The sequence below is a fragment of the Tachypleus tridentatus genome, chromosome 13 (genome assembly GCF_004210375.1).
Source record: "Tachypleus tridentatus isolate NWPU-2018 chromosome 13, ASM421037v1, whole genome shotgun sequence".
NCBI classification, from domain to species: Eukaryota; Metazoa; Arthropoda; class Merostomata; order Xiphosura; family Limulidae; genus Tachypleus; species Tachypleus tridentatus.
Window position 1 is genome coordinate 31891792 of NC_134837.1, and position 18774 is coordinate 31910565.

At 33.5% G+C, this 18774-nt stretch overlaps 1 protein-coding gene across 2 annotated transcripts in view; it reads left to right on the forward strand.

Moving 5' to 3' along the window:
• The first annotated feature begins 2300 nt into the window (after nucleotides 1–2300).
• The window catches only part of LOC143239068 (limbic system-associated membrane protein-like), a 187436-nt gene continuing 170962 nt past the window's right edge, over nucleotides 2301–18774 (forward strand). The window contains exon 1 of one of the 2 annotated variants that reach the window (XM_076479863.1): nucleotides 2301–2718. In XM_076479863.1, the coding sequence (XP_076335978.1) occupies nucleotides 2589–2718 (130 nt within the window). In that variant the 5' untranslated portion in view covers nucleotides 2301–2588. The remainder of the gene's footprint in view (nucleotides 2719–18774) is intronic. The other variant, XM_076479862.1, reaches the window with a different exon arrangement.

Sequence of the window (18774 nt, forward strand, 5' to 3'; positions counted from 1 at the left end):
GGCACTCAACTCGTAATCCGAGAGTTGTGGATTCGAATCCAAGTCGCACCAAACATGCTCGTCATTTCAGCCGTAGGGGCGTTATAATGTTACGTTCAATCCCACTATTCGTTGGCAAAATAGTAGCCCAAGAATTGGCGGTGGGTGGTGATGACTAGCTGCCTACGCTCTTGTCTTACACTGCTATATTAGGGATGGCTAGCGCAGATAGCCCTCGTGAAGCTTTGCGCGGAATTGAAAACAAACCAAACCAAATATCACCAGCCACTTTGACAAGAATGTCCTGGCAGTTGGTGGCTTGGACTAAGCTGTCTTTCCTGTAGTCTATCTATTGGTCATTTAAAAATGGATGATAACTAGGGAAAGTAGCCCTCGTGTAGGTTTACAAGAAATTCAGTAAAACAAACAAATAATGACAACAACGTTAAATATACAACTCTTAAAAAGCAGCCTCACTTCTTTCATAAACAAAAATATTACGCCTAGAATCCAAATTTAGAACCCTGTAGTTTTGTATGTAAAAATCGTGTTTCTTTACTCCCAGTGAGAAGGGTAATTAGATTACCCTAATAAATGGATGTATATATGTATGTATGTTGAGCTCCCTTACCAGTGACGTAGTTCTGAGATAAGAGTGTGGTTAACTTTCAAAGTCACGACTTTAAGCTGCTATTCTCACTTACGGTTGGCCCCAGTTTGCCACGGCACTTTAACTTAACGACCACTGCTTATGTGTACCATAAACAACATAGACTTTGTTCTACCCTTAACGTTACTTTCACTAACAACTTTGGTTCACTGGTTAAAACATTTAATTTATCTAAATGTTTTTTGTTGCTGTTTTTTATTACACTTTCACAATAACAATGACATTTCTACTGTTATGGATGTCGAACTAACTTGAATATCCTAAACTAGCCTATCCTCATAAGATATTATTAGGTTTACTTGCGGATATACCGTTAACAAACAGTACTCAACTAAAGAAATGATCTGTCGTAATGTCTATATATAAGAATTTGAAAATAGTTCGTTTTAATTACCTATTGTCATTATACTGTTGATTTGTATTCTTTGGTTTAAATAGATAGCTTAATGTTATCGGGAGCTAATATTAATTAGGTGGATATGAATACGCCATTTTGGACTTATTATACGAAAACTCTACTGATAGCCTAGCTGAATCAAACGAGTTTTAGTTTGTTTCCATAAATGCTCTCAGGGCAATGCTTTATGTTATCATTTTAATTATCCAGATAACTGGCGTAAAGTTAAATTCTATGCTGAGAACATGCATCAGTTCTTGTAATGAGTAGATGATATCACATTGGGTTATGTATGGAGTAACAGTATCTCACATTTGGAGAGTGGATACTATTTCGTGTTGATTTTAAAGTAGCTGTATAAACCTACAGTTATACATAGTTATATATATATATATATATAATATATAGTTATATATAATATAATAAGGCACGCATAGATAAAAGTTTATTTTAAAGCAAAGCCAGGTTTGACTAATTAGTAGATTCAGCGCGGGGTTCGAGCCTCGAATTTTAGCATTCTATTCCATAAACATACAGTTGTCTCACCGCCGATATTTGAATAAAATGTAATAAAACGTAATTTACTTATTTTAAAACAACTTTCCATTAATATGTTTTTACACGATAGATGGATTTAAGATAGCTGTAATCGGATAAAGCGACTCAAAGACTTTTCATATACATGTATACATGCCATTGTTTAAACTTTAAAACGTGAGTTAACTCTGAATTGAAAGTCTATTCTCGCGCATGAATTTTTGAAATTACAGTTTTATTTTTAACGAGTATTTTTTTTAATTAATGTTCTCAAAATAGAAAAAATGCGACTAGAATATTGTACAACAATAATATCTAACTCCCTGGTTGTTTAATAACCCCAAAAGCGTAAAGTTTTTAAAGATAGTACTACAAATAAGGCGTTAATTGGTAGCTGCTTCAAATTTATTTTGGATTCACACTGCACATTTAAGTTCCATTCATTTGTTGACGATTTCAGAAGTTGGTTGTCATTTTGTTATTAAAGAGATATTCATCTCCTTTAGCTATAGATCACGCAGACACACGCGCGTTACCCAGAGAACACTACATTTACGCCTTTTGTTCCGGACACTCGCTTGGCAGCCATCAATAAATCACACGTCAATGACAAGCCCGCCCCCTGTGGGACAAACCCGGAGACGCACCAGATGACTACCGATCTATGTAGTCAAGCAGGCCCCTGCGTCACGTGATTTGACCATGTGACCTACCTCCTGTCGCTGGGTGGTTCACTTCTCAGTTACACCGCGTCCCGCACGCGATCCCGAGCAGCTGATGGACGCACAAGAGTGGAACAGATATCCCGTTGAGTTTGCGTTTGCTGTTCTATTGATGCGGTGATCATTTCATCCTCATCTGCGGACAATATATCGACTGAATGGGCTTTGCTATTTAACTAGATATTTCGGTCCTTCTCACACAACACGTTTTCTATTGAGGTTATTGATTACATACAAAAACCCATGAGCCTTTTCAACATTTGAAAACTATATTAGACACAGCATGTTACAAAATATACCACCCCGACTCATTGCTCCGAAAAGACGAACAGCGGTTCAGAATGTAGCATCCTCTTCCAAATGTCAGGGTAGAAGCCCTTGGATACGAAAAGCATTTGTTTGTCTAATAGCAGGTAAGGGGAACAGTCTTCAATACCCGAGGCTGTATGTCCCGTTTATTGTTTGAACGTTATTATTATAACGAAATACACAGTTTGGAATATCTAAACCTAAAGCTTGCGAAAATATTTTTTTCTCGCATGAATTTATACACAGTACACTAAAGTAATTACTATCATAAGTTTTTCAATCCTAGTTAGATGTCACTGTTTTTACTGTGTTATTAAATTAAAGACTTGAATATCAACTAGTCTTTAAATTCTCTTAATATACCTTTGTTTTAGAAATATATTTGACTATTTGTTATATATGTGCATAGAAATTGAATAAGGCTATACTTGCTTTGTTATCAGTTTTATCTATATATATATATATATATACTCATCATGAACATTTTTATACTGTTCTACATGTAGATGTTTCTGATGTGTGGTTTAAGGACTGTCTTTCACTTCAAAGCTTGTTTAAAGTAAAAGAACACTCAATGTAAACTTTCGATCAGATCAGATCTACGTAGATCAAATTAAAAGTCAACCAGCGATAACTATAGCTAATAAGATATGATGTACTTAAGTTGTTATCATACAGATTACAGTGAAAAGTTTCGTAATTTCGCTAACCTCGATGCTAGCAATATTTTCACCCGCAAGCCCAGTAATATATTACATGGTAAAACAAACTTAGAAGATTTAGGTCCCTCTAAATTTATATAATACTAACAAATGTTAAATGATGTCTTTCTGTAATACAAATGTAATTCTAAAAAAAAAAGTTAAAAGATAATAAATATCTAGCTTCATATTTAACATTCTAACCGATATTGTTTAGTGTCCTGAGTTTGCAACATTCTTTGTGTAGTATATTTACAATATTGAAACAATGTGTGTGTTTAACTTTCTCTCTTTCAGAACCGTAAGTTTAATGTAACACTAGTGTTCGTTGGATGAGAAACAAATGTATCTCAACCAAAAAAACATTTCTTTGCAAAAATGTCTCTTATATCGACTTGATTTTTAAGTGTAATATCGAAGTAATTATCAAGATTCATGATGTCTATAGAGAAGATAAAACAAGTGCGTTTTCTGTTTTGTTGTTGTTGTTTTTTTTCGCTGTTGTTGCCATGGTTTCGATTAGATATCAAATATGAATTTGTCATTATCTCTATTGCTATTCCGGTTAACGTTCATAAAGAAATACTGGAAATGTTTAATATGCAAGCCTAATTGTTTTTGGGTTGTTTTTTTTAAACATGACAAACAATTCTGAAATTTAGAAATAATTATTCGGGTCACATTTCTGTTACAACATTTAAAATGTGTTCTTGAAAAGAAGTGTTAACTTTTTTCTTTACTGTTCGTTTCCTATTGTTAATTTTAAAAGTTATTAAAACTTGTTTGTCCCATAAAAGAAACAATGAGTTTAATGTAAATATTTGTATACTTGTGAGTTTCATACAAAATGTTCTGTATTAACCTCAAAAGAGATAAGAAAATGTATTGAGCTATTCTTATCAAATAAACAGTAAATAAAAATTTATGAATGGAAACATGAAAAACTAAACTTGACTAATAAACTTTTTTCTGTTGTTTTTAATAAAGAACTATATATAATATTCGTACACAGTTTTGTTGTTTTCTTGATGGTGGTCTTCAGTGTAAAACTACAAAAGAGGCTATTAGCGCTCTGTTCACCGGTGAATCGAATCCTGGATTTAAGGGTTGGACGTTTATAAATATCCTTTTCACTCACTAGAGTAACCGATCGCATTTTGTGGTTTGGTTTGTTTTGAATTTCGCTCAAAGCTACTCGAGGGCTATCTGCCCTAGCCGTCCCTAATTTAGCAATGTAAGACTAGAGGGAAGGCAGCTAGTCATCAACACCTACCATTAACTCCTGGGCTACTCTTTCACGAACGAATAGTGGAATTGACTGTCACATTATAACGCCTCCTCGGCTGAAAGAGCGACATTGTTTGACAGGGATTCGAACCCGCGTCCTGATTTTTAGTAATCTATCGCATATTATAATGTGTTCATCTTGAGTTTGTTATAATTTAAACTGATAGCTCTGAGGTACGTATTATTTCCTTGTTGTTTTAATTTTATGCTAGAAAAACAGTTTTGCGTTCACAACACGTTATAATTATTAAAATAAAATTGATTTTCCAATTTTCAATTCCTTTCCGTGCACGTGAATATTGAAAGCAGTACTAGTATTGAAAATTATAATACTTATAAAACCTGGCGCATATTTAAAAAGAAATGGTTTCTTTCACGCTGCCGATGGTGTAGAAGAATTTGAATAGAAAAATTCGCTCTTTCTAGTTTTTAATGTTCCATGATACTTTGATAATAACACGTTATAAGGAACCTAAGTGAAAAGCAAGAATGAAATATGCGAGAAAATGAATTGGCTTCTGTTGTATGTATGAAATATGTATTTATTTATTTTTGGTTGATAGAGGGATCTACAAATTAGAATATATTTTTGCACTAAGCTGTTGTTGCTCCGAACATTATAATACCAATTTCTCCCTTAATAATAAAAAAAATCAATCTTTGTTTCTTGCGCACTGATACTGCTATTCAACGTTATTGAAACACTTCAGAGTTTCGAAAAGGAAAACAACAACAACAAAGCATGTGGAACATATTTGCTAATGATATGTGCATTTGTATGTGAAATATTACTTTCTAAGGTACACTCCTGCTGGCTCGTATTATTCTACGTTACTTTTAATTCGGTTCATTCGTCGTAATTTCTGTATTAAGAACAGCTAACTCCCTGGGTTTGGTTTGGTTTGGTTTGTTTTGAATTTCGCGCAATGCTACACGAGAGCTATCTGCGCTACCCGTCCCTAATTTTGCAGTGTAAGACTAGAGCTCTCTGGGACTCCTTCATTAATATGTACGTTCTGCGCATGTTCATGTTATTTTGAACGCACACAAAATGGTAATTTCCGTAGAACTGCTTAATATTATCTTGTACATTACTACTTGGAAATAGACATCAAAGTTTTGAAAGTTCTAAATCCGTCTTATAAGAACAAGTGAAATGCTATAAGGAAAATTCAATAAGCATTTCAACTTGTCAACACTGAGACTTCGTACTTTTCAATGTAGGGATAGAAATAATCAAACATTTATTGTTGTTGTTGTTTTGAATTAAGCACAAAGCTACACAATGGGCTATCTGTGCTCTGCCCACCACGGGTATCGAATCTCGGATTTTAGCGTTGTAAGTCCGCAGACATACCGCTGAGCCACTGGGGGGCATTTATTCTTTCAATAAAAGATTCGACGTCATATGTGCTAACACACATAAGCTTATTTATTTATTTATTCCAGAAGCAACTCAACAAATGGCAATAAGCAACTTATACAAAAATATAAGTCATGTCTGGCACAGTTAAACTGTTTGGTAAATGAAGCTACGTTTTTTACCTCATCTATTATAAACGTCATTCAATACAAGGATTTTGGGAATATAGGATGCTTAAGAACTAAACACGAACAACTAATGGCAACAATTTATGTAATCAGATTAACGAAGGAGTTAATTAAATATTAATAATTCCTTAATAATAATCATTGCATTTTCCTTTCACAAATAACTATGATAATACGGTACTGTTAGTGATAAGTAAAGATACTATTATGAATTGCAGTTGCTAAAATATAATTAAGTGTAGGTAGATAATTATGTATATTGTTTTTGAAATCACAGTGTTATTGCGATCAGAAGTGTTTCTGGTTGTGTTTGCGTTTATGTGCGTCCATGCGTTTTTCTTACAACTAAGCCACACTGGTGTATCTGCCCTGTTTACCGAGGGGAATCGAACCTCTAAGTTTAGAGCTGTAAATCCGAAGACTGTACCAGTGGGAGACGTTTCTGGTTCTAATAGTTTGTTTTAGTGGTTGATACGATACTGTTAGCATCAGTGATCTTGATAAATGCGATGGTGTGTTCTTATTGGTGGCAGTTTTTGGCTATCTTTGATAACAGTAGAAGGGTTATTGTCACTCATTACATAAAATACATAAAAGTATCGCTTCTGGTTTAAATTATGAAAATAATCAAATATATTAGAGAAATGTTAATGAAATTTGCTATCCATTGCAAATGGTAAATAGTGGTGTCATTCATTGCTATGTTGACCGGTGGTAATAGTCGTCATGATAATGAGGTTTGGAAGTAATCATGTTTTGTTATAAGTACTATACGTATAAGTATTCTTCTTTACAATTATGTAACGTTAACATCAAGACTCGTGGTAATAATCTTGCGGCAAAAAACAAACAAACCTGAAGGACATACTGTTGGTTATTAACAGAAGTGATAGTTTAGCCAATATCCGTAGCTCGGACTGTTGGTAATCCAAACTAATGTATATTTTCAGTGGACGTGCTTAACTAGATTCTTACTTCACATACCAGATTTCAAAGAAATTCATTAAGAAATGCATGAGATATAGCATCTCCAACTATTTGTTATCTTGTATTCGTTGTTTGTTTGTTGTTGTTTTTTTTCAAGTTTGATACGCTGATAAATCTTTTCAACCAAAATTTAGGAGTTTCATTTGGGTTAAGTACAAGCCACATGTGCAAAATGATGCAACAAAAAATTCTGATGATGCGTGTGTGTATGTTTTCTTATAACAAAGCCACATCGGGCTATCTGCTGAATCTTCCGAGGGGAATCGAACACCTGATTTTAGCATCGTAAATCCGTAGACTTACCGCTATACTAGCGGTGGACTTTTGCTCATGACAGCGGAAAAAACGTCACGTGAGCTATTGGTCAAACATTTTTAGTACAGCCTCACCTAAGAATACAAGTGGATATTTTATAGTTTTCTGTTATTCAGATTAAGAACGAGAAATTTAGACCAACAAAAAACTGTAAGGTGAAAGAAAGTGTAGATACATATATACTGGCTAGGCCAAGAAAACTAGATTATCAGTTTCTAGCCCAAGTTTTCAAAAGAATAATAATAATAATGCTGTTGGATGGTTATTATTGATTATTCATTGCTAACTATTCAGCATAAATTTACTAATTTTTTTATAAAATTGTTCTAATTAAAAATAGTTTAAGGTCTTGTAACATTAGCTTGAGCAATTGGCATAAGTAACGATGCTTGATACAGCTGTAGTGATTATATTCGAGTGATGACAAGAAACTGTTAATCTACATTTTATGACGAAACTATAAAGGAAGTTATTAACACTGATTTGGAAAGGATAATTACCACCATATGTGTTAAAGAATTTTAATGATCCGTAAAGTATAAGTCTGTTCCGAATAATAGGGTTATGATACCAAAGCTAATGTGGGTTACTATCAAGTGTCACTTTCTTACTTACTGTGGTTTATTGGTGTGTATTGAAGAAAGGTCATGATATTCCACCTATTAAGGGTGGAAAATAGGTGCGGCCAAATAAGGTTCGAGGATCAACTTAAAGAAATAAAACCAAAATTCGCTACCAAACTGGTAGCTACACTTCTAACGTTGATAATAACTTTACGGTAAATAGTTATACATTAGTTAGTCAGTAGTTTATTTTACCCACAATACCAGTTGTGATTCCATTACTCTAAGTTGTTCGCTATAACCCCATTTTGACTTCACATTTTTTCCACACCTAAAATGTTTTTGATTAGATTAAAGTCAGTATTAGATTAAATACTGATATATAACAGTAATGAAAAATATGATCTTTTTACTTGATATCTCATACTTCACTTTGTTGTAACCATTAATGGTTTGAAGGTTATTTAAGAAGTGTTGTTTGGTATTTACATAAAAATCGTAAAGTTCCATATTGTCTATAGTAGACTTTGTGGACATGTGATATTCTTGGTTATTGTCAAATCGCACAATTTTACCATATGGAACTGATTATGTTAATGTTAATCACTATTTAGCTACACATTTGTGATAATGTTAATTCATATTTAGGGAATTTACCAAAATTAACCACTGGTTTTATGACAGTTTTTCTAAAAAATTGACATTGATGTAAAAAATACATATTTTCTCATGTTGTAAAACTCTGCAAATATGCCAACCTGAAATATTTTTATTCTTTCAAAGTTTCAGATGTATCAAGTTATTATTTTTGTATTCTAACGTCACAGAGTGGATAAATAACTATGAACAAGTCTTTTTATAAGTTAATAAAACATCACTAGGTGACGCGTTGATTGAAACAGTAATTGCATTTAAACCTTCGTATTATGCAGGCTTTTGAAACTATAGTTGAAAAATCTAATTTCGTAGAATTTTTAGTTTTCTATAATTTTAGTTGTTTTAAGGAAATGAGAAAAATTTTATTTTAACAGATGAGGACTCAGTGCGCTTTGAGATTGTTTTAGAAAGCAGGAAAACATAGCCAGCAATACACAGAACTGGCTGAAAAGGCTGACGCATAACATATTCCACGCACCAAACTTTACTTACCTTCCAAATAATCACAGAAACGTCCTATCGAACTTCTGTTGCGTGATATATACTAGCTGCGTGACCTATTTTCCTTAAGCTCTGAGCTTACTTTGGTATTCCTTTGGTTTGTGTAGCTCCCTTATTTTCGTTAGAATAATATGATTTATATATTTATACAAAGTTAACTACATTATTTAATGAGTGTTCAGCTTAAATCATTCATCTAACCTAGAAGTAAAACAACTCAGTTTTGACACTCGACTTGTACATTCGGACACTAAAATATTCTGTTACATGGGCACTTTGCCAAAATACAATATAATTTTAGCTCTGTCAGCAAAATACAGGCTATTTTTCATATTATAAACAACTACAGATCGTTGCTGAAACATCAGAAGTTTCACTAAACCATATCTGTTTTGATTTAAAAAAATAACTTATAAATGAAAATACTCCAATTTAAAAATTAGTAAAGCATTAAACACACTATTCTAGTGTGAGAAACCCTTTTTTAAGACTTTTTCATTGCACGTGATGAAAAATGTGGTCCTAAACACTGTATTAATATATATATATATATATATATTTAATATATAAGATGTTCATTTGTTAATTGCTTCTTTCAATGGCAACAATATTGTATTTAGTGTTCCAATAAAATATAATGTTTGCTACATAGGGAACGTTTGTTTATTACATGTTTTAAATGTTATTGCTAAATAAAATTTAATACGTTTGACTTAAGTCATAAACTGAATTTAATCGAAATACAATAATAGTAATGTTTAAATACTCAAAACACCTTAGCCCAAAACATGTAGATATTAGACTTATTGCTTACCAGTCCAGTTAGTACGGGCCCGGCATGGCCAGGTGATTAAGGCACTCGACCCGTAATCCGAGAGTCGGTGATTCGAATCCCTGTCATACCAAACATGCTCGCCCTTTCAGCCGTGAGGGCGTTATAATGTGACGGTCAATCCTACTATTCGTTGGTAAAAAAGTAGCCCAAGAGTTGGCGGTGGGTAGTGATGACTAGCTGCCTTCCCTCTAATCTCACACTGCTAAATTAGGGACGGCTAGCGCAGAATGCTCTCGTGTAGCTTTGCGCGAAATTTTAAACAAACAAACCATTTAAAAATAAAATTACGTACTTAGATTTATTAAATGATATACAAAGGCAAAAAAAAATCGTAGCAGAAATATTTTGACATTACTCGTGAGTATATACTTTTTAAAATTCTGAACCCATTCTTTCATGTTTTGACCCGGCATGACCAGTGGTTAGAGACTCGATTCGTAATCTGACGGTCGCGGGTTCGAATCCCCGTCACATTAAACGTGCTCGCCCTTTCAACCGTGGGGTCATTACAATGTTGGTAAAAGAGTAGTCCAAGAGTTAGCGGTGGGTAGTGATGACTAGCTGCCTACCCTCTAGTCTTACTGCTAAACTGGGGACGGCTAGAGAATACAGCCCTCGTGTAACTTTGCGCGAAATTCTAAAAAAAAACAAACAAACATTCATGTTTTAAAAGCGTATTAGTTGAGCCTTAGAAATCCAAAACTCGTATCTTTTCGTTTTATTATTGCATTTCTTTGCCCAGTTCACTTCAGTCCTCTGTATAAACAGTAACTTTCTTCAGTGAACATAAACGTAAAGTTCTTGAATATCTTTCTAAAAACTATTTAAAATATTCAGTGTTATATACTTATGTTTAAATGTCAAACTAATTCCGTACCCTGGATTAGTTTTAATAGTAAAAAAATAACAAAAACAGAAGAACAACACCTATTACTGTTGCTAGTTTATTCATTTTGGTCTTTTAAGCCTACAACAACTGTAACTTCATCAAATCCAAAACTTCAACTACAACGTTTAGTTTATCAAAAATAAAGATTTGTAGAAATTGCACTGGCAACCCTAACGCAGTGGTTCTTAACCTTTTTCAGTGTTTGCACCCCTTTCAAATCAGTAATCATTTCTCGCACCCCCTGGAAACTTAAATATAAAAAAAGCTAAAAATATAAAGCATACTCTTATGTAAAAATATAGATTTGCTTTAATTATTCATGGGCATCCTCGCACCCCTTGGGAATCATCTTCGCACCCCCTAGGGGTGCGGGCACCCCTGGTTAAGAACCCCTGCCCTAACGAAACAGCGGTACGTTTACGGACTCTCGCCGGTAGAAACCTCGTTTCGATACCGTTAGCGGGTGGAGTCCAGATAGCCAATTCTACTGTTCTCCTCAGTGGCACAGCGGTATGTCTGCAAACTCACACTGCTCCAAACCTGGTTTCGATACCCATAATGGGCAGAGCACGGATAGCCCATTGTTTAGCTTTGTGCTTAATTCCAAACAACCGCTTCAATCAACAAAATCTGTACAAAGGCTAACAAAAAAGATTAACCTAATTGTTATGTGTATTGTAATTTCTAATTTAAATCAGATTACAGTAATTATTACACGATGAACCAGTTTATGCAAATAAGAGCATTCTTTCTACTCACCGCACAATAACGATAAACAAAGATATGTTTTACAGGTTTTTTCGTAGAATAAAATACTAAATACTACTATTTTGATTTGTTGTAATCTTTTGTCAAAGCGCAACGTTGTGCAATGAGTATAGTTTTCATCAAGAATGGAAAATCACGAAAAAGAATGATTGTAAAGCTTCTCACGTTTCTCCCAACTATTTTATTTCGCTTATTCAGCATTACAAAATGATATTGCGAAAAAGACATTTTTACAGGCGATGAACCCTATATTAATCATCCTGTGCCACGAGAAACTAAAAAGTTGGGTTATGTACGCATTAAGTCACATGTCAGAACACACCAGAAAACAAAATATTATATATATTTATATGTCTGTGTGTATATATATATATATATTAAGAAAACAAGTTACAATACAACCACAATAATAAAGGTAATCGTCGTATCTCATTTGTCATGAATATTGTTCTCTACATATACAGGCCCGGCATGGCCAGGTAGTTAGGGCGCTCGACTCGTAATCTGAGATTCGCGGGTTCGAATTCTCGTCACACCAAACATGCTCGTCCATTAATCCGTGGAGGCTTATAATGTAACGGTCAATCCCACTATTTGTTGGTAAAATATTAGCCCAAGATTTGGCAGTGGGTGATGATGACTAGCTGCTAAATTAGGGATAGTTAGCGCAGATAGCCCTCTTATAGCTTTGCGCGAAATTAAAAATAATAAACAAATTCTACATATACTTACCCACTCTGCCTTTGTGTTTGATGTTGATAAGCATCTATATGAATGATACAGATCTATATGGTGCGGTAAGCGATAAGAAACCAGATCATGGAGCTGTTTCTTTTATCTTCCAATAATTTGGAATTATAATTAGTTTCTACTATGCGTTCTTAATATATTTGTTTCAGAACTAAAAGTATATAAAAATACATTATGTGCCAAAAGACAGCACCACAAAGTTATGGCTTTGAAATGTTTGAACCTATAATATTGTTTCAGGTAGTAAGTTCGATTTGCTTAACTCTGGAAGAAAATAAAAACTGTTCATCTCCCAAAATTACATTTTCAAACCTCCTTACTTCCTAGTGTTGTTCCTTAAACTTGCAAGCTGGTTTGTTTGTCATTTCTAAAGCCCAAAAATATGCAAAACTCTAACGTCATAACGAGCTGTTTAGAAATCGTTTCCGTTGTAAATACTGATTAACAACCCATTAACACTTTTAAGTGTTGTACAACCATGCTTACGTGAAAATGTTTCATATATAAAACATTATTTAAGTGATTGTTTGTTCAAAATGTTCGTAGATAGCTAAACAAAGGTATGTCTTATTATAGTTGTCCCTATGTTTGAACTAAGTGAATTAGACCCATTAGTGGAATTTGACCGTCAATCTCATTAGAGCCCCAACAGGAGGAATGCGCTTTGAAGCAACAAAATGCGAATCATAAATCCTTACATTCATGGTTCAAGAATCCTAGCCACTAGCTTACGACTGACCCTAATAAATAATATTTAGTTTTCAATACCTACGACTGACTTCATGATAAGTTTTAATTGTTTAATGTTTTTTAACTTAATAACATTATTTTATTTCGAAGCGAATCAGCTTTTTGAACACGCATGAAAAAAGCGATTATTCAAAAACAGTCAGTTTTGTTTGATTAATTATTTGAATACTGGATATATATATACAGAGGGTGGTGGACAAAAACGTAGCTTCCCCCTGAAGATTTTGCTAATTTGATATATCTTTTATTAGATAAAAGAAAATATAAAAAAAACTATATTTTTCCATAACTCAATCAAGAGATATGCTCAGATATAATCTCAAATTCTAATTTTAACGTCGATTTTCGTAAATAACTAAACTTTTCACGATTTTAGTTACATTTTCTCATAAAAAGTGTTGTGCACTTGCTGTAGTTTCTTACAGCTTCGTATAACAGCTAGCCTACAAAATGATCAAGTAAGTTTCTCTGCAGCAGAAGTGAAACTCAAAATAACACAAATCAGTTTCACAAGTTAATATGTAGTTGTCCTTCCCTTACATTTCAGTACCGCTTCACATTGAAAAGGTATGCTTTTCCGTAATGCAGATATTCCTGAATAATTGCCTGTCATCCTTCTTTAAGTATTTAAACAAGTTAATTTTCTGTGGTTGGTTTGCGATCTTTCGTTAATCGTCTTAACTCAGTTTGTAAATTTTCAATCGGACTGATATCATGTGACTAACCCGGCCATTCTATAACATCAATTTTCTAAAATATTTTTTACCGACTCCACAACTGTAGAGAAACGTGTTTGGTTATTTTGTAGGCTGACTGTAATAAGGCGATCTAAGAAACTACAGCAGGTGCACAACACTTTTTATGAGAAAATGTAAGTGAAATTATGAAAGTTCTGGTATTTACGAAAGCCAATGTTAAAAGTAGGATTTGAGATCATATTTGAACATATATCGTCGAATACGTACGTACTAAGAACATATAATTTTACGTATTTTTTTTTTAGCTTATATAACAAATTAACAAGATTTTCGAGAAGGGCCACTATTTTTCTACACCCCTGTATATTGTTCATATGATTTATGTTCATCAGTTCAAATATATTTGAAATTAATACAGAATTGTGTGCGCGCTCGTGTGTGTGTTTGTTTTCTCAGATCTGAAATAGCAACCAGAAAGATACACATATCAAATTGTGACCAACAGATTTCTTTTTGATCTGGAACACTACACTGGTTTCTCTTATGAGCCGTAATAGTTATTTCAGTTTCGTAAAATAGTTTAGTGTTCCAGATAGCTCACGAAAAATGTTACCATGCCATTGAACACGGTCAATAATTTCAGTAGTAGGCTGATAATAAACATCAATGGTGAATTATATTATTTGATCGATAGCCTGAGTAACGGTGTGGTTTTTCTGGCTATCTTCCGTGCTATTCTTAAAACTTAAAGGCCTCTGACCTGTCCGTTTAGCGCAAGTGCGTGTAAGATGGTGTTCAAATTACGTGTTCTAATACCTGTTACATAAAACATGCACTACCTTCATTTCTATTTGAATCAATTTAGCCCAACATGGCCACCTTGGTGATGGCTCTTGGCTCCTAACATGAGGGTCGTAGGTTCGAATCCCCATCCTACCAAACATGCTCTTTCTTTCGGCCGTGTGGCGTTGTAATGTGACGAGTAATCCCACTACTTGTTGGTAAAAGAGTAGCCCAACAGTTGGCGGTGAGTGGTATTAACTAGCTGCCTTCACTCTAGTCTTTCATTACTAAATTAGTAACGGCTAGCAAAGACAGCCCTCGCGGAGCTTTGTGTCTTTAAAACAAACCATGAGCCAATTATAATAGGATCCCAAGTAATTCGTAAAAGCAATTAATGAAATCTTGTTTTCATCGGGTTTTTTTTTTAACGTTCCATTACTGTGCGCTATCAAATAATCATGCGTAAATTTGAGCTGTTTGCGAAACGTTTCCATGGAAATGCAATATGAAATAAAAAATAAGAGCAAAAATGATGCAAGTAAAAACATACCAAATGACATCGAACCAACCTGTTATATTTCTAAAAAGAATGTGTGTTACTCGACTCTGTATTCCAAATATATCTCTATCACGTCTTATTTGGGCGTGTTTTTAAACACCTATAATAAATTAACCATCATGAGTATATTTTCTATTGTATTATCAAATGTTTTAGACAAAAGAAAATATAACTCAGTAGGTTTTATTTGTCTATTTTGTAATTTTGATAATACGTATTATCGCGTGATTTACTTTTAAATAATTTATTATATATACCACTAGAATTCAGAACTTATTATGAGCTAATTACTGGTTGTACACACCAACAGCCGTGGTATGTAACGCATATGCAAATATACGTCACCATATTTTTCTGTAGTATAGGCATTGCCTGCTAGCACAATATTTTAGATGACTTGACATATTTACGCTGGTTCCGAATTTTTAAACGATACCTAAATAAGTCAGATGCTTACAAATGTTTTAATAATGAAAGTTTTAAACGAGCACAATTAGCATTGATTTATAGATAACCAATTAAAAACAAAAAGGCCTGCGTTTTCCTTTCGAGCAATAAGCTAAAATATAAACCAAAATATTCTGTCGTCAGCAGAACTAGTGATAAAACTGTTAGATATAACAGTTAGATCAAATTATTGTTAGTCACTTTCCAAACGCTATTTTATTTCTGAATCAAAAGTGTTTCATAGTATAGACCTCAGTTTTGTGCCTGGTTTTTGAATAAAAATAAAATAAAACAATACTTCATCAACATCAATAAGATTCTTCCACAAACCATAGAAAACATTATACGCACACACCTAGACAGAAAGCAAAATCAACCAACAAAAGTAAATATATCTCATGAATCAAAAAATCACGAAACCATATACTGCTGTATACCATATATTCCTAACATCAGCAAACAAATAACCAACATTTGGCAAAAACTAGTAACAAAATATGACATTCCAGTTAATACCAAATTTATTCAAAAACCAGGCACAAAATTAAGGTCTATACTATGTAAAAACTACACTGACAAACACCACACCAACATTATTTATAAAATACAATGTGATAACTGCCACGACTTCTATATTGGAGAAACAAGTAGAAAAATGGAAACCAGATTCAAAGAACATAAAAAGTCACCTTCACACGTTTTCGAACACTGCAAGTCAAATAAACACAACATAACCATAGAAAACACTCAAATACTAAATGAAGAAATAAACATAAACAAACGCAAAATTAAAGAAGCCTTACTTATACAACAACTTAAACCCAAAATAAACCAATATAAAGGAACGCCTTTATACCGATATTAATATAATAAATAAAATTATATATTCAAACATCTAACACCGCCCTCTACATTACGACACTCAGTTACACAACCCCTTTCAAACATGTGGTCAGCTTCCGGTCAGTTACCTCTTTCTTTGTGAACCTGACGATGACCGAAGAAAGTCGAAACGTTGTTCGCTCTTCTATGTAAAATATTTTCTCAACCCAAACGAGCCGTTTTTGCATATATATTTCTCTACAAGTGGGTTTTCTCGACATCACTGAAATTTGGACTTAAAACTGAAGGAAAATCTAGATTTTTGTTTTTGTGTTTTATAGATTCTAGTTTATCTACAAGTGGCGATTCCTCCGTTTTTGTTTTTACAAAAAGAACTGGTATCTCTTTTTTTTTTCTCTCTCTCTTATCTTATTTAATGAGCCCATAGCAAGAATGAGTCAGTTCAATTGGTGCCATTCTGGTCCTTAATCTATATTTTCTGCTATTAACTACATAATCGAATGTTCGTGAAGCACCCTTACGAATGAGCATCCTAATTAGAAACAGGTTTACCTGCTCTACTTCAATAGATTTCATATTATGGCAAAGAAAAACATTTTTCTTTCATTAAAAGCGTTTGTTTCGTTAGTACTGAAAGTAAAGGAACTTTTCTTAAGGTTTCTTTTGCAGGTCGACTGTTGAGCTGAAAGCGACTGCATTCTGTTCGAAATCAAATCTTTATTGTTTGTTTGAGTTCAGTGCATACCAAGGTTGTCGTCGCTCATCGTCGGTTACATTATTATCGAGGTACAGCGTTTCACTATTTCCACTGTGCCCCGCTAGTGGTCGTGCCAATTGAACATCTCACACTAGTAATTAAAGTAAGAAATTTGTGGAGGTATTATTAAGCTATTAATTAATTTTATATAGCGCTTTAACAAGCAATCGTAATGTATTTGTAGCACGAAAATCTGAACTTGTAGAATGATTATTTGTTAAAGATTTGAGTAATTATAAATATTTTATCAACTGGCTCTAATATGCCTGATCTTTAAATCAAGTCGTTGTTTTTCACATGCTTAAAAAATACATTTGTAGAACTTTATACATAAAATATTATTATTTAATTAACTTATGTCTGTACGCAGGCCCGGCATGGCCAAGTGGTTGGGGCGCTTGACTCCTAATCTGATGGTCGCGGGTTCGAATCCCATGTCCCATCAAATATGAAGGTAAAAGAGTAACACAAGAGTTGGCGGTGGGTTGTGATGACCAGCTACCTTCCCTCTAGTCTTTCTGATCTAAATTAGGAACGGCAAGAAAAGATAATCCTCAAGTACCTTTGCTAGAAACTGTTAAAAAAAAAAAACTGTAGAGCATGCGTAAACAGTAGTAGCCCTCTACTGTTTAAATTCAAAGGTTTCTCCTTAAAGGTAGCTGCAAGTTATTGGTGTGATGAAATAATAAAGCTATGTTTTAGTATTCGAAAGTACTATATCAAAGACGAATTAATGTTTTCTAAGACTGTAAAGTTTTCACGCTTTCAGTTATAAATAAAGAAATATTAATACCGTTTCATGGGAAGTTAATGATTAGTTGTTTTTTATTCAAACGAGCCGCTAGAGTATCTCGTGTTAAGAGTGTCATGTAACATCACTTCATGCTGTACGTACAGCGGGTAACGATTCCACAAACACCACACCCATTCATATGGTTTCTAGAGGGGAAAAAATCATTTATAAATTATATTAATATACACACACACATTCATACCAGGATATATACATTCATTTATTAAAGATAACTCACTAACTGTGTTTCTTGTAATATCGAAAGGTAGAAAAGGCCTAACACAACCTAATAATCCGATTACTTTAAATTCCCAGTTAAATATTAAAGAGAGAAAAATGTAATAATAATAACCAGTGCCACAAGCATAAAACAAACAAAAATAATACATTGTGAAAATATTATAAAATATTTATTATAGAAAAAGAGCCTCTACATCGGTGAGAATAGATCTTTAGAACGAACCAGTCTAACATTTCACCACATGTGTGCTTCTCTAATTGTCAGGGTTATCACACAAAGCTATAAAAATGTGCTGTTAGTACTTTGTAACAAAAATCACAAACATTTTACACCCATTGCCAACTTTACGAAACATTAGTTGCAATGTTTGAATGATTTTGAAGCAAAATGAGAACTGATTTTGGTTGTTACTTTACTTTCTTAATCACGCGAAAATACTAATTAGGCTAACGATACATAAATTGTGCATAACAGCATGTAAAGTG